General features: G+C 38.4%; 1 protein-coding gene across 4 annotated transcripts in view; it reads left to right on the plus strand.

Moving 5' to 3' along the window:
• Tdh (L-threonine dehydrogenase) overlaps positions 1–16,111 on the plus strand; it is a 310,905-nt gene that overhangs the window by 172,315 nt on the left and 122,479 nt on the right. For all 4 annotated transcript variants that reach the window (XM_089255433.1, XM_089255431.1, XM_089255434.1 and 1 more), the window contains one exon: positions 2,194–2,516. In XM_089255433.1, the coding sequence (XP_089111559.1) occupies positions 2,194–2,516 (323 nt within the window). The remainder of the gene's footprint in view (positions 1–2,193; positions 2,517–16,111) is intronic.

The raw sequence follows: 16,111 nt of genomic DNA on the forward strand, positions 1-16,111 counted from the left end.
GTTACTCAATTCTTGAAAATGTTTGCCACTCGTGCGAACGAAACGTCGAAAGACAAAAACTGTACTTCATGTTGGCCAAAAAAACCAAAAACTTTTAAATGTAATTCCAATGTATATTTTACCTTTAATTAACCATTTTTATAATCAAAAGATCCATTTTAATTAGATTTCTGTTCTGATATAGTATATTTCAATTAAAATATGCTAACAGCATTCATTCACATCCATATTTTCACATCTTAGGAGGAGGAGGGCTGTATGGGGCCCATATCCCCCTCCATGTGTTACTTAAGGGAGGGGCTATCAGGATTTTACGAGATGCTTTGGTGGGGTATAGCGAAAAAAATGTTGGGAAACCCTGGCTTAAAGCAATTCAGGAAAAGTGTTTTCATAGCCTAAGCTTTTCTATTGTTCGTACAAAATGTTTTTTACTGTAATTTGTGATCTTTCCTTTAAATTCTCGTGGATTTGCAAATTTAATAATGACAGTTATAACATATATGCAAGATATGTATAGCTTAATTTGCATGCATATTTTTTCTATTGCACGGACAGAAAAGCAGCACTTTCTACTGGAAAAGACATAAGGATTCAGGGCTATATGGTAGCAGGCGTAGCTACAACTACTACCGAACCGTACATGCACCTTGTGCACATTGCTCTACAGAATTTCTATAAATTGGTACATGCAGGAATGTGCCTGTACATGTTGTGAACCTAACGTGAAATTTGTCTGTGTAATGCTTATGTGTAATATTTGTGTTGCCAACTGGCATAGATTTTTCTAACTATGGCTGAAATGCAATTGTTCTGTTTTAGACCTATTGCTCTCCGTGACTTCCTAATGAAGAGATCGGCTCAGATTTGCATCTCGAATAGCCACAGCAACTGCTGAACAAATTTTAAGTTATATTTTTCTTGATGAGTCTTACTGTAGATTCATTGATGCAGTATTAACGTTAACTAATAATGTTAACTAACAAATTTTCCTTGCAAGTTATCACTTTCAGAAAAATTTAAGTCTTTTAGAAACACTTCCAGGAGGAGTAAAAAAATCTTTGAGAGAAGTTTTTAAAACATTCATTTAGCAATCAGTTCATTCAACAGTCATGTTCCCTCTTAACAAACAGGTACAATCTATATTCTGTTTCAAGACAAGAATTGGCACTGTAACAGTGTTTTTCTGAAGACCGGGAAAGAGACCGCGAATACAGAGGGCCCACTCAGCACTTCCTAGAGATAGAAGGCATCTGCAGTCTGCTTGTGATGTCAGTAAGTAGTCCATTTTTCTTCAGAATATTCAGGGAAAGAACTTCTCTGCTCGTGTCAGTATCATCGTTGTGAGGAAAAGTTATGATCGGGCTCAGAATTGGCGATTTGTATGCCCCACATCCAATCACTGTGCGTTATTTGCGAGCCAATCAGGAAGATTCTACGCCAAAATGAGAAGAAACTAAATAGGATACTGTTTCAAAATGTGGCGAACTTGCTAAGTAGTCTGAATGACGTTTATGGTAAACAGTGTTAAGTCCTATCTCTAGGAGGTGCTGGCTCACTGTACATCTATTTTTTTGTGAAATTTTTTAATCTGCATAAAAGTATGTTTCTTGTTTTAGCATAACCACCTTTTTACACACATTTGTGTACATAGGTAAAAAAAATGTTGCTGTATAAAACCTAATCCTTTTAGTTAATAACCCAAGTTGTTATACTTGCAATCTAAAGTGATCGAAAGTCAATATTTAAAATTCTTTTACATGTTTTTTAAAAAAAAAGCTATAGTACTCGTGCAAGATTCACAAAAGAAAAAAAAAATGATTGAAGACAGTTTAAATTTGCATGTTTGTTTTGCTTTTTAAAACAAATAATCGGAAAGAAACTATTTTTGCAGCCACTTGGCTAGGCTGAAAGTCTATTGTGTCTGTGTTTTACTGTGCATATTATATACAGTGAAACTTGTATAAGAGAGACCTGTCTTAAACAGAATCAAAATATAGTCTGTTCAACAATTAGTGATTTTATTTTCACCTTTATAAGACAAAAACCTGTCTAAAACGGAAGTTTATTTCAATTTGTTGACGTTATACAGATTTCACTGTATATTAGAATGCACAGTATGTTGAATTGAAAAAAGAAAGTGATGAATGATCTATGATAAAGTATTCAAGTCTATTCAAATGTTTTTTTGCACAGGTCCTTATATATATGCAGACATACTGGATTTCAAAAACTTGCAAGAAATAATTGTTAATTATCGCATTGACTGGCTGATTCATTTTAGTGCTTTACTAAGTGCTGTAGGAGAAGATAACGTCCCTCTTGCAATGCGAGTTAATATTGAAGGATTGCACAATGTTATGGAATTATCAAAACAATATAAACTGAAAATTTTTGTTCCAAGTACCATCGGTGCTTTTGGTCCAGATTCGCCTCGTAATCCTACTCCTGATTTTTGCATTCAGCGGCCACGCACAATTTATGGAGTGTCAAAAGTTCATGCAGAGTTACTTGGTGAGGTAATGATTTAAGTTACACAATTTTACCTTAGTCTTACTGTTTTCATAGGGTTACCATACATCCATATTTTACATCTTCAGAATACATTTTTTTTATTTCTCCTTTTTTTCCAATTTTCATGGTTTCGGGAATTTTTCCCTTATTTTTTTCAGAAAAAGAAGTTAGTGTGGAGCACAGATGTTTGCTGTGTAAAAGAGATGAGTCCTAATAAGTATGGTAATAAAATGTGACTAAAGGTAGAAATATAATAAATACAATGAAACTTGTCTAAGGTGGACACTGTATGAGACGGAAACTGGTCTTAAACAGAATCAAAGACGATCCCATCAATGATTAGTGCTTTGATGCACACCTGTATAAAACTGAATAATATTTCAGTCTCTTGACGTTCCGTTTCATTCAAGTTTCACTGTACAAATATTATATTTCAACAAAGTATTTTGCAAATAGAGGATGTTCAATTTGGAGCTCCGGTATCAGGACTTGCCACTGCTGAATTTGATGTCTAATGTTGGAGCTCTGTAAGAGCTGTTTTGGGGAAGTTCTAACAAGTTGAACAATACATGTCTCAAGACACTTCTGTGTCCTGTTGAAGGGATATTTAGGTTTTGCCAAACGGACTGAAGCTGTAATTTCAGGCAGCCATTACAATCATGCCCTTTATATTTAAAGGGCCATGCTTATATTATTTTGTGTTCTATAAATTTAAGTACCTCAAGCTTTATAATTTCTTCATTTCGCATAGCATATAATTATGGCTTGATTAAAGAATGTTTGCAATACCATGCTATATGTATCAATAATAATACTTAGTGAAACATAATGGTGCTCAATGTTTAAACAAGGATAAAAAGATTAGGCATCTTAATGGTAGCTCTTCCATTGGATCTGTTAGAAAGACCAATTTTTTTAAAGTGTCATAGATTTTACGAGGATACAATATTTACATAGATACAAGGATGATTATCATTCATCATCATTCTGTAATGTCCCGTGTTGGAAGAGCTTAGGCAATTTTTCCTCATTTCTCTGACACCAAGTAGCATAACATGAATTGGGGATCTTGTACACATGAAGTAACAACATACTGTGGAAATTTCCCAGAGGTTTTGCAATGGTGTTGGGAATGGTAGGTATGGTAACTGTTAGCATTTTACTGAACCCCTGTACGTGGGATATTAAAGTACAACTGCATCCAATAAAGGCTGTATCTAAATAAATAAGGAGGCGGCTGCTGTCTGTGATACCCTTTTTAAGAAAAGGAAAAGAGGTGGTCTCCTAGGGATATGGCCAAGAACTCAGCGTGAAGGTATTGAAGAATAGCACATGGGAGTTTAAGACAGAGCAGAGAATTGATACTCACCATGAGTCCAGGTGTTTAGTATAATTAAGAAAATTTATCAAGTTGTAAATGCTGGCTACATTTACTACTTCACTTGAGTGTCACCTGATAATCACCAAAGTAGTTTCTTCTTGGGATAGAGAAGACGAGGCATCGTCCCACATAATGAAGTGGAGTTAGTCTTTCTTTCCACACACGGGACAAATAGGTGAATCTTGGGTTTACGGAAAATTCACCAACAACAATTTACCACTAGGAAAATTCACCGATCAGCAATTCACTGCTAGGAAAATTCACCGGCAATAGTTCGATGCGAGTCAGTAAGCGAGGGAGTGAGCAAGTGAATTACTGAGTGAGGGAGTGAGTGAGCGAGCAAGCTACTGAGTCCATGAGTGAGTGAGATACTGAGGGGATGAGTGATCTAGTGAGTGACTGAGCTACTGAATCCATTAGTAAGCTACTGAGTGGATGAGTGATTGAGTGAATGATCTAGAGAGAGAGTGAGTGAGTGAATGATCTTGATCTAGAGAGAGAATGAGTGAATGATCTAGTGAGTGAGTAAGTGAGTGAATGATCTAGTGAGTGAGTAAGTGAGAGTGAATGATCTAATGAGTGAGTGTGTGGCCCTGTGAGTAAGTGAGAGTGAATGATCTAGTGAGTAAGTGAGAGTGAATGATCTAGTGAGTAAGTGAGAGTGAATGATCTAGTGAGTAAGTGAGAGTGAATGATCTAGTGAGTAAGTGAGAGTGAATGATCTAGTGAGTAAGTGAGAGTGAATGATCTAGTGAGTAAGTGAGAGTGAATGATCTAGTGAGTAAGTGAGAGTGAATGATCTAGTGAGTAAGTGAGAGTGAATGATCTAGTGAGTAAGTGAGAGTGAATGATCTAGTGAGTAAGTGAGAGTGAATGATCTAGTGAGTGAGTGTGTGACCCTGTGAGTAAGTGTGAGTGAATAATCTAGTGAGTGAGTGAGAGTGAATGATCTAGTGAGTGAGTGACCCTAAAGATATGGCGGGAAGTTTTAATAATGATTTTATTAGAAAAAATTTGTATGATACGGAAGAAATTACAAATTGCTGTTGCACAATACAAGAGAATGTATTCAATAATTTCATGAAGCTTCTGAGTAAAACAAAGTTAAAATAAAACGTCAAAATGAATAATAATAGAATTAAAAGATAATAAAGTAAGTGGATACGCGATATATTAACCCCCTAAAATGCTCAAAATCATCTGTTATCACTTTGATATTATAAAAAACATTGTTGATCATCAGTAACCAATGGATTTTTTTTATGATGAACTAGCAGTTATCCGCGACTTCACTGGTGTGAATTCTGAAATCTCAAATTTACTCAGCGATGATTCCCCCCATACCACTTGAACACCTCGTGATCCCCATGGGTGATGAACTTTCAGAAATCCTGTCTTAGTGCGTATCTATATAATGTATATAAAATAACATGTACTGACTGATTCATCATTGCCGAGCCAAAACCGCTGAAGCTATAAATATAAAATTTTGTGAATAGTTTGGTTTCATGACGTAAAGACTCACTAAGAAAGGGTTTTTCCATATTCGACCCCTAAGGGAGTCATAAGGGGGGTTCACTAATGCAATAATGGAGGGGGTCATACGTTGGAACCACGCCAAGCCAAAACCACTGAAGCTATAAATATGACATTAGGTCAATATTGTAATATAGACAATATAATATAGAACAACCAGGTTTTTTAATCATTTGTGACACTACTAGGTTAAAACTAATTAACTAATTCACTCACTCCCTCACTTACTAGGTCACTCGTTCAATTACTTAATCACTCACTAGGTCACTCACATACTCATTAGGTCACTCACTCATGGGTCACTCACACGGCCACATGCTCTCTAGGGCACTCGCTCGCTGGACTCAGTAGCTCGCTCTTTCATGGACTGACTCACTCGCTTATTCACTTAGTAACTCACTCCCTCCCTTTCTCACTGACTCAGTAATTCAATCACTCACTCCCTTACTAACTTGCATCGAACTGTTGTCAGTGAATTTTCATAGCGGTGAATTTTCCGGAGGTGAGTTGTTGGTCAGTGAATTTTCCTAGTGGTGAATTTTCATGCAGTGAATTGTTGTCTGTGAATTGCTGGCTGTGAATTTTCTGGACACGGAATCTTGTGTAGGTGTTTTGCTAGGTTAGCATGACCAGTGATCTGTATAACCTGTCAAGTCTGTTTTCTATTCAGTGAAATAAGTTTTTTGGCAATATTCGGTTGGGTTCCCAATGCCAGCTTGGCCTGTCTGTAGTCCTGTCTCGAGTTCCATTGCTGATAATGTTTATTTTCTATCCATTGTTTTTATATCTCCTTTTATGGTTGACATAAAAATAGGATAGGAAGATTCAGGTCCAGATAGCTTCAGGTTCACTGCCTCTTTGGCTATCTGGTCTGTAAATTCATTTCCCTGAAAGTTTACATGTCCAGGAACCCAATAAAGGTAGATATTGTCAAGTGCTGCTAAGTTATTCAACATATCAGTGCGGTAGTTGAGACACAGTTATCAAGAGCCATTAATGCTGCTTTGCTATCAGAGAGAACAACAATTTGTTTGTTATGATACGCTTTAGCAATAAGGTTTTCAGCAAGCATAGTTATTGCAAGTACTTCAGCTTGGAAGACTAGTAGTTTTACCAAGATACAGATGTATCTTATGGTAGCCATGATCCATTCTGGAGATGCGGAAGATTGCTGCAGCTCTAGTTTTGGTTATCCTGGAGCCATCAGTGTAGCATTCGATAGCTTCAGTTGGAATGTTATCAATTATGTCACAGTAATTTCGCTTGTCCTAAGTATGTGGGTAGTCTAATATTTTTATTTTGTAACAGGAGTCTTTCGGCATAGTAGAGAAGGAATTTCTACTTTACCCAGCAGCTGTCAAAATGGTTTTTGAAATAGGGTTTGCATCCCATTTGGTCGTTTGCTTTTCTTTCAAGCCTGTACATGATCTTAAAAGCTTCTCCTTGTAGATACCATCTTAAAGGTGGCAGCTTGAGAGCAGTTTCAAGGGCAATTGAAGGGGAGCTGGGTGGGGCTCCCAAAAATTCATGCTAATCTTTTCACTTTTTGTAAGACAGTCTCGTAAGAGCTCTTTACTAACATCTGATGCCATACCACACATCCATAGCTCAGCATTGGGCATGCAATAGCAGTGTAAATCCACTGGGTGGTTTTAGGGTTTAAACCCCAGGTTTTACCAATAATTCTTTTGCATAGCATAAGTATATTAGTGGTCTGTTTAGCTCTTTCTTGAATATGGAATTTCCAAGGGAGCTTAGAGTCCAAATGATATCCACTATATATTTCACTTTGTCACATATAAGTTCTCCTCCCTTGCAGGTTAAATTTCCAAGTTCCCATTTTTTGTTCCATGTAAATACCACTATTTTGGTTTTTTCCGTAGAAAATTGTTTTGTGTTTATCACCCCCATCTGTTGACAGAGTTTAAAATTTATTGAGCAGATGCCTCAGTGTTGATAAATCGTGCCCTTCGATGAGCACGACTAGATCATCTGCATAAGCCTGTGTATATCCTGGTCCTTATGTAAGATCAGAGATCAAGAAGGTGAAGACTATGTTCCATAAAAATGGAGATATAATTTCCCCTAGCGGGAATTGTATGTATTGGTGCCTTTTGTAGAGATTCAAATAACGTTATCAAAGGCTCCAACAATATCCAGAGCAAACCAGAGCAAAAACCAATAGCAAATTGTCCATTGATAATTGTGTTTTCAATTCTCCAGATAAATTGATGAAAAGTAGTCAGTGGAGTATCCAGTGTTAAAACCATGCTCGTTCACATTAATCTTCCCCATTAAATGGGCAATATCTTGAAGATGCCAGAGTATCAATCTCTCCAATAACTTCAGTTTAAAAGAAGATAATGTAATCATTCTGAAGGATGATAATTTATAATAGGTGTCTTTTCCTGGTTTTGGTAGAAAGATACCTTTTTGAAGCTCCTCCATACTTAAGGTATGTATCCTAAAGCTAGGCTGGCTTCGTAGAGACAAATCTAGTAGACATTTCAGCGTCTCCACTGGGTTTTTAGTACAGTTTCTGTCTGGTTGCTCAATAACATTTATTTCATCATAGGAATTGTTTTTAATCAATTTGATTACCTTGGCAGTTTTTGACAGTGATTTCATTTCTGTGCAGAACTTTTGCCAAGAGTTATTTACTTTTTAGATTTCTTTTTTGAACTTTCTCTGGACTTCCTTAAAATGAGTCCAGTTTGATTAAAGTTTAGTCCTGACAGCTTTCCAGTGTGCCTTCCAGAGAAGTTAGAGATCTTCAGTGCTCTATTTTTTTGAGTAGACTTTAGATTTGTCAAGCTTGAGTGGACACGCTTGATTTGCATAATTTCTGATCACCTCTGTCAGGATGATGGCATGGTGGTCCAAATCATCTACTGTTAAGATCTCATCTCCAGAGTTGACGAGAGTGTTGAGCTGGTTTTCCAGGTTTTCTTTAAAAATATCCCAGTTTGTGTTCCTAAAATTCCAAAAAAAAGTAGGGACAACTGTTGCTTCATAATGGATATTTATGAACCTGTGATCTGATAAGGAGGGTTCATCACTGACCCTCATTTCTTTACCACATTTGCAATATCTATTGACACAAAGGTTACAGATTAATAACTTATTCATGATTCCGTGATGGTCGTTGTCCTTGTTTTGGCCCAGATTACATTTATTTCCATGAGGAATTCTACAGTGTTTCACCTCTGGTTTATATCCGAACTGCCCCATGCTGTATGATGAGCATGTGGCATCACATCCAATTATCATTCTTATATTATGTTCACAGTATTCCACCAGTTCGCAAAACTCTTGTAGGATTTCAAGATCATAAGGCCATATAGACCAAGTAAATCATGATAGGGCAATTCTTGTTGAGTTCTCATTACCATTTGTTAAAACGACAACTTCTTATGATCTAAATTGCTGGAGCATCCAAGCATGGATACCTTTGGCAAGATACGCACATGCTTTGGGATGAGTCCCCATTTCTTTCTTAACAAAAAGTTGGGAAATGTGGGTAGTCAACCCATAATCATCCCGTTTCTGACCTATGGTTCGTGAATCAGAGCTGCAAATTTACTTCGATCACGAAAAGAAGCTGCAAGGTTGTAGGATGCAGCTTTACTGTGTGGTAAATTAATCTGCCTAAATAACATTTGGCAAAGTATATTAGAAATATTACTTACCCATGGGTAGTTTTAACTACCACTCAATGTATGGTAAACCATGATGGTTAAATGAGTGACCAAAGGAACAGATCAGAGTTTGACCCAGGATCCTGTTTCCATTATCGTTGCTGGGTCATCTGTCATTCCAGTTACGATTCTAGAGGTAGCCCCCCCCCCCTTCAGTGGCAGGTTGTGCCTGTCTTGCTGCCTAAAATCGGGATGTCTCTCAGGATGTGAGGTTGACATTGTGGCTGGCTTCTGTTGTCGGGATGGCTCCCTGAACGTTACTGCGCTCAGCCCTCAGTGCACCGTGAAAGATCTGGTGGCAAGCCAGTCAACCATCACTTTCTCCACCCTTATCATCAGGGTATTACCTGTGTTTCCTTGGATGACGGTTCGCAAATGGAGCTGCCCAGATGCCAGATCTTCATTGTGCACGCTCATTGTTTCAGGGATCTGTTCGGAACAAATACAAAGAACTTTGTGGTTGGTGGTCTATCACCAAGACCTAGGCTAGATGCCCAGTGTGACCCTCAACATTAGGTGGAGGTGATAGCCTATTGATTATCTCTTTAAGTCACTCTAGGGTGGTCTGGTCTCCAGGGCCATCTTAAGATCATCATGGGCCCCCGGGCCAAGTGATTTTTCTGAGGCCCTACCAGGCAAATTATTGAAAATTTCAACCAGACCTCATTTTTGTGAGGCCCCTTTTCTCTTGAGGTGCCCGGGTGGGCCCATGCCTTAAGACGGCACTGCTGGCCTCCACAAATGATGTGTAGACCTTCCTGCCCTAAAATAGTTCTAATAGATAGTAATGTATGAAACATCAGCTGGGGTCAATTTCTTTTCTGAGGGTGATTCTTTTCTTTGTAGCCTTCAGGATAGCCCCTTTGACTGTGAAGTGTCTACAGTGCCTGATGCGAGTCCTGAGGGTCCGGGCATTATGGCGTTTTCCTCATTTTTCGCATCATCGTCTGTCAAGATCACATTCGCCAGAGCTTTTTCTAGTTTATGCCTTTGTTTTTGGTGTTTTCTCTTGTTCTTCTCGGTGGTCGAGAGAAGTTGTGATCCTTCTGCTGCAGGGTTCCTGGCGTCCACTTGTGATTCCACGGGTGTTTCCATGCGTGCTGTAACATGCCGACCTGGGATCTCTTACAAATCTTAATTCTTTAACTTTAATCTTAATTTAGATCTCCAGGGGTCATTTGGCTACCAGAAACCACCTGAGGTACCTGCAGGCGATCTGATTTGGGCCAGTTCATCTAGCCTGACAGTCTGAGGGTGGGGTCCCCTAGCTAGAACATTTTTCACGCAGCTCTTCAATAACATTTTAGGGTAACTGCTTTCGAAAAATAGTTCTGGCCTTCTGTACTGCTCTGTACAAAATCCAGGAATATTTTTATAGTGAGATCCAGGATGTTGTAGAAAACGTCTGTGATGCCACCTTCACTGAATATTTTCTGGGCATTTGATTGCTACAACTACGATCGTTACAGTTCGTTGAATTGTAGTGTGAAATAGTTTCTGTGTATGGAAGCTTACTGCCAATATCGACTGCCAGATAAAGCGTGCTGAGTAATGAAAATCTTATATCGTTCTTTCCTTGATAAATTGTCATTGTGTTCCATACAACTGTAGTTTCACTATCTTTATCCTGTCAGATAATATCGCTCTTCGATTTCGCCTCACCGTCTCTACTAAGCTCGTATTTTTTGGCTTTTAGCATTTGAGCCAGCTTCAGTGTAGTGAAAAAAGTGTTGGTTGAGGCATTTCTGCCCTTCTCAAATGCCTTGATCAGTTGCATCACTATGTGCTCTGAAAGAGAGAGATTCATTGGACGCTGATACTTCCAGAGATTTGGAAATCCATCCAAAACGTATTTGGTGCAAGCCAGAATTTTATTATTTTTCGGTGACATCGTTTGCCTACAGAAATTTCAACTACACGTTTTTTCTAGAGTAAAACTTTTACTCTCCCAAAATCTTTCTTGAGTCCCATCAGAATTCAGGTATTCAAGTTTACAAAGGAAAAAAAAATATTCAGCTCTACTTGCATGGGTGGAGATGCGGGGGGGGGCGTTGCCCCCTCCAGCGTCAAAGGTGGAGTCAACTGATCTAATGTATATGAGCTGACATCATCGTTCCCCCCGAGCAATAATGACCTTGTCCCCCCCCCCCTTCCCCCCAGACTTCCAAGTCAATCTCCGCCTATGTCTACTTGTGTGCCATTCCTCCATTGAGAGAAAAAAAATCTGCTCTGACAATGAATTGGCTTTGACCTTGAAAGATCTTTATTCTTCACTATCTTCATTTACAAATAATTTTAGAAAGTGTAACCACTTACAAGAAAATTCTACACCCCTTTTTTCCTATAGAATAGTATGTTGCGTCAAAATGACCCAAACTGTGGTTCTAGGTATAAGTGTTTATAACTCCGAAACACGAAATGTGAAGATAATAAAATTTTCGTGAATTAATATTCATTTCATATCATGAAAAGTCACGAAAATTTGTTTAACATCTGCTTATAAGTGTTCGAGATAAATGAAAATGAAGTTTGATTTGCGTCAAATTGTTCCACTCCGTGGTTCTAGTGTTAATATTCAACTGCATAAATTCATATAGTTTATGTTTAAAGTTAATTATCGTCCGTAAAGTACATTGAAGAAATTTCCAAGCATTTTTTGAAGCAGAAATAGGCATATGGATAACTTGAAGTTCAAGGGGAGGAGGGAAATCGAAATACCTAGCAACCCTTTAAAAAAGTGGAAAATATTCGTTTCTACGTTTCTTTGAATGTAGATTTCTTTATTTCATGATTCATGCAGGAAGTCGCCATATTGATTAACTTAGACACGGTTTGCATGTCTCTCAAAGACAAAGGGAGATATCATGTGATCCAAAATGCCTCATTAAAGAAAGCCTGGGTAGCACCAGGTATTATAGCTAGTATAATATAGAAGAGTTGATCAACTTTGCCCAAGAATATTGAGAAGACACCAACGAATAAGACAAATACACGAAAAATAAAAGTCCTAATGCATTTCAACACCAATGGGTGCCATCTTCAGTGGAAAATTTAACCACTAGTCACGCTGACCGAGGTTCCCACTTGGGTTGAATACCAAATCTTAACTCTCGGTCGCTCAGCGGAAGAAGTATGTCTGTTCACTTCAAACGTCGTGGTCAGAATGAAGCTATGAGCCTGCGTGAGATACTAATGCCGCGTCCTGATTGAACACTTGGGAAATAGTGCTATCTGATTGGTCTATTCGAATTTTCTTTTAATTCCCGCTCGAAATGAATTTAAGCCATGGTGTTGCGATCTGGGGTGTAGATTTGTTATCGTTAACTAGTGTATTTTTGGAGGCCCAAATATATGTGCCTTCGTAGAAATCTAAATCAACTGTGGACTTGACTTTGTGAAAAACTCTCGCTTCTTGAAATTTGAATCTATGGCCTTCTTGCCAACAGTGAGCGGCGATGGTCGATTTTTCATATTCCTGATTCTTAACACAGCGAGCGTGGTCATTTAATTTTGCTTTTATGGGTCTCCTTGTCTGTCCTATATAACCAAGAGAGCAATCGCCACATGGTATGTAATAAATGCCCCATTCAGTGGCGGATCCAGGGGGGGGCGATGGGGGCGATCGCCCCCCCCCAAGAGCCTTTAAACAATAGGTGAAGGGGCGATCGCCCCTCCCAAGAGCCTTCAAGCAAACATAACTCCAGTTACCTCACTTTTTTTCTTTATTAATCCTTAATTTTTTTAATTAATTTCCTTTTTTTCTCAAAGTTCCTTTCCCTAAAATTTGTTCCCCAAGTTTCACCTTGAGATTTCTTCTGCTGGTAAGGTCGAAAAAATAAAGAAGTCATAGCCGGAGGAGGGTCAATTGTATTCCCACCAAGGTTCTACAGGGATTCCATACGATTCGGCTGTCACGCTGCCTTTTCGCTTTCCCCCTAGCGCCTAAGGGCTCGTGTAGAGAGGCAAAAAAATGTACACCCTTCAGTTTTCTTGGTAACGCGCAGTAAAGCACAAGCCATCCAATAAGATGAATCATCGTTTTCTAGCCTTTGTTATCTCTTTTTTTTTAAATTCAGTCCTGAAACCCGCAAGCTTGACGTGGATCAAAAAATGACCATGTCTTCGAAAAAAACTGTTTTCAGTAAGCAAAAATTTTTAAATTTTAAAATAAATGGATATTAAGAAAATTAATTCTATTACTTTTTGTAGCACATCTGGGGTTTTCCCAGAGAATGAAGCTGCATTCACTTACGGATTCACTGATAATGACATTAACGGGGGGTTCCCCCACAGGGTGAGGCTAACAGGGCTCAGGACGATTCTTATCATTTTTTGATTTTCACTCTACAAATTCACTATAGTGGGGCCTAAAAGTATGAAAAATCTCAGCAAAGCCCCCCCCCCCCCTCCTCGAAAACGTAGCTCAAAAGACCTGCGCCAGAAGGTGAGCATTTGAACACACATAGCTTCTCTATAATATCTATGAAAATATAGGCCTCTGCCCCATCTAATAATTAAAGCCTTTGTAATTTGAAATAAGTACCTGGATTAAACATTATAAGTGGATCGCGCGTATAATGCTTTTCCAAAAACCGCCATAAAATCGTTTTAAGCGGAAAAACGCTTTAAACGGGAAATATTAATATTTCCCGTTTAAAGCGTCTCTATGGTCTGAGCATTAGTTGAAGATGGAACCACGAAAATGAATCGCACTAAGCGGGAAAAGGTTCTAAGAGCAGTGCCGCAACCAGATGCTTGGTCAGCATCTTGGTGTCCCTTGTAATGTTAAAGGGCAGGTAAAATGTTGAAATTCACGCCCCCCCCCCCTCCGGTCCAGCGCCCGGGGCACCAAACCTACCTCCTCTTCCCATGTTTCGGCCTTGAGGAACGTTATAAGTGGAATCCACTATATAAAATTGATTGTGTGGAGTCGGATGTTCTGCGGGAATTAAATTTAACCACCATCTTTTCAGACAAAAAATCTGAAAATTAATATTGTGCACTTGATAATCATAATTAAATAATAATGAAAATCATTTCAATTTGCATGAAAGTAAGCTTTTGCTATTTAACGTATCTGTGGCGAAAAACTGTTTTTGAATAGGTTTTTGACAACCATATAGTCTGCACAAAATTGAATAAGAAATTTATTATTTTAAATCGCGCAATATTAGAATTTCATTAGGAAGTTTTTTTACTCTTAAATTTTTCTTAATTATGCAGACAAATTAGTACCCACATATTTTATTGAAATATGCGTCAATTATTTCTTGTTATCGAAAACAGTCTATACTTGTTTCAATAACTTTTCAATGCTATATTTTCATATTTAAAAACATTTTCATATTTTATCTTGATGTCCTATTCGAATAAGCAAGATTTACCATTTAGTATTTCGTGTATTTGTGTTTCCAAGATTTTATATTTCCTGATTAGTAATTCTCTGAAACTCCTGCTAAGGTGGTTCCAAATTAAAGTTTTCATCCTTTATGAGTTGTTTATTTGAAACCGAACCAGAGATTCAGGTTAGGAGATAAAGAGTAATTTTGATGTTCAGTCAGAAGCGCATTTACGGTTTTGCCGATTTGAAGGCTATTCAAATTTCACCGCCCTACCACTCTACTCTAATTTTCTCGACTACTCTATCCACGAATTTTCCATCCCATGTTATAGCCCTTCCCCCACTCGTGTATTAAAGTCACTCTTTTAAAGGTCCGTCCCACGAGAGTTTGCTAGGTGACGCTGGATAAGATAATTAAAGTTAAAGATAATAAAAGTCTTTGTCAGGATCCGCGGTCGTCTCGGGCCTCGGGGAAGCAATAATTTTTAAGGCTTTCAATACAAAGGCAGAGGAACGAGCGTCTTCCTTTGTGAATGACCGAACAAGTACGGTTTACTTCACGCCCGCTGTTATTTTTGCGGTTTATGTCCGACAAAGACTTTTATTAACTTTAATTATCTTACCCAGCGTCCCCTAGCAAACTCTCGTGGGACGGACCTTTTAGTCATTTACATGTTTGCACCCTGTTTGGTCACACACGTGTTTGACGCTGGTTTTGGTAATTGTTTCGTTACTTACACGCGCTCTAGACAATACCGTCTTAACGCATTCCCCGCGGGCGGGGGCCTCAAATGCAGTGGGACCTCTGGTTTAAAATTTTAAAAGTAAACGTGTCTCGCCAGGTAGGGGGCTCAGAAAAATTACTTTTTCCGAGGGCCCAGTATACGCTTCTGACGGCTGACTCTAGGGCACTCACTGAACTGGTCCCTCACTCTTTATGTCATTCATTTGATCATTCATTACTCCCGCTCTAAGTCACGCTTTTGCTCATTCACGTGCTTGCAAACTCTCTAGGTCACTCACTGTCTGGGAAGAGGTGGGTTTATTTGACGGTTATAAAAATTTCACCGCCCTTCTCCCATTTTGCTAATTTTCTTGGCCACTCAATCCTCAAATTTGCCGACCTTCTGAACTTGCCGCCCTGGGCTATAGCCCATTTAGTTCTGTAAATAGGACATTGTCTTCAGTAACGGGGCATGAGGATGGTTAAAATCAGTGTTGCAAAAAAAAAAAAAAATTGAGGGGAAAAACTGAAAAATTACCAGCAAAAAAAAAAAAAGGATGATGGAATTCAATTTTTCTAGAACTAATAGAGATATGAATTATTAGTACAGTAGACTCTCGCTAATCTGGCACATATCACACCAGGGTGTACTGGGTTAACGAAATCGCCGACTTACTGCAGATTGATTGAAAAAGTCCATTTAAATAACAAACTTCTGCTCATAAACATGTGCGCACTATGTTTTCCTCTTCTATGCTCGGAGAAAACCGGCCTAAAAACACCGGATTACTGGAGGGATTATTGAAAGTCTGACTCTATACGTAGTAGGATGGGAAACTTTATTTGAAGACAAAAATGGGTTTCAGACGGAAAATATTTTCATAAATCGGGTGTACAAAGCTGGAAATTTGTAATTTTTT

The sequence above is a fragment of the Pholcus phalangioides genome, unplaced genomic scaffold (assembly GCF_987345545.1).
Source record: "Pholcus phalangioides strain wild (caught in Gottingen) unplaced genomic scaffold, Ppha-v1.0 ptg000042l_1, whole genome shotgun sequence".
NCBI lineage: Eukaryota > Metazoa > Arthropoda > Arachnida > Araneae > Pholcidae > Pholcus > Pholcus phalangioides.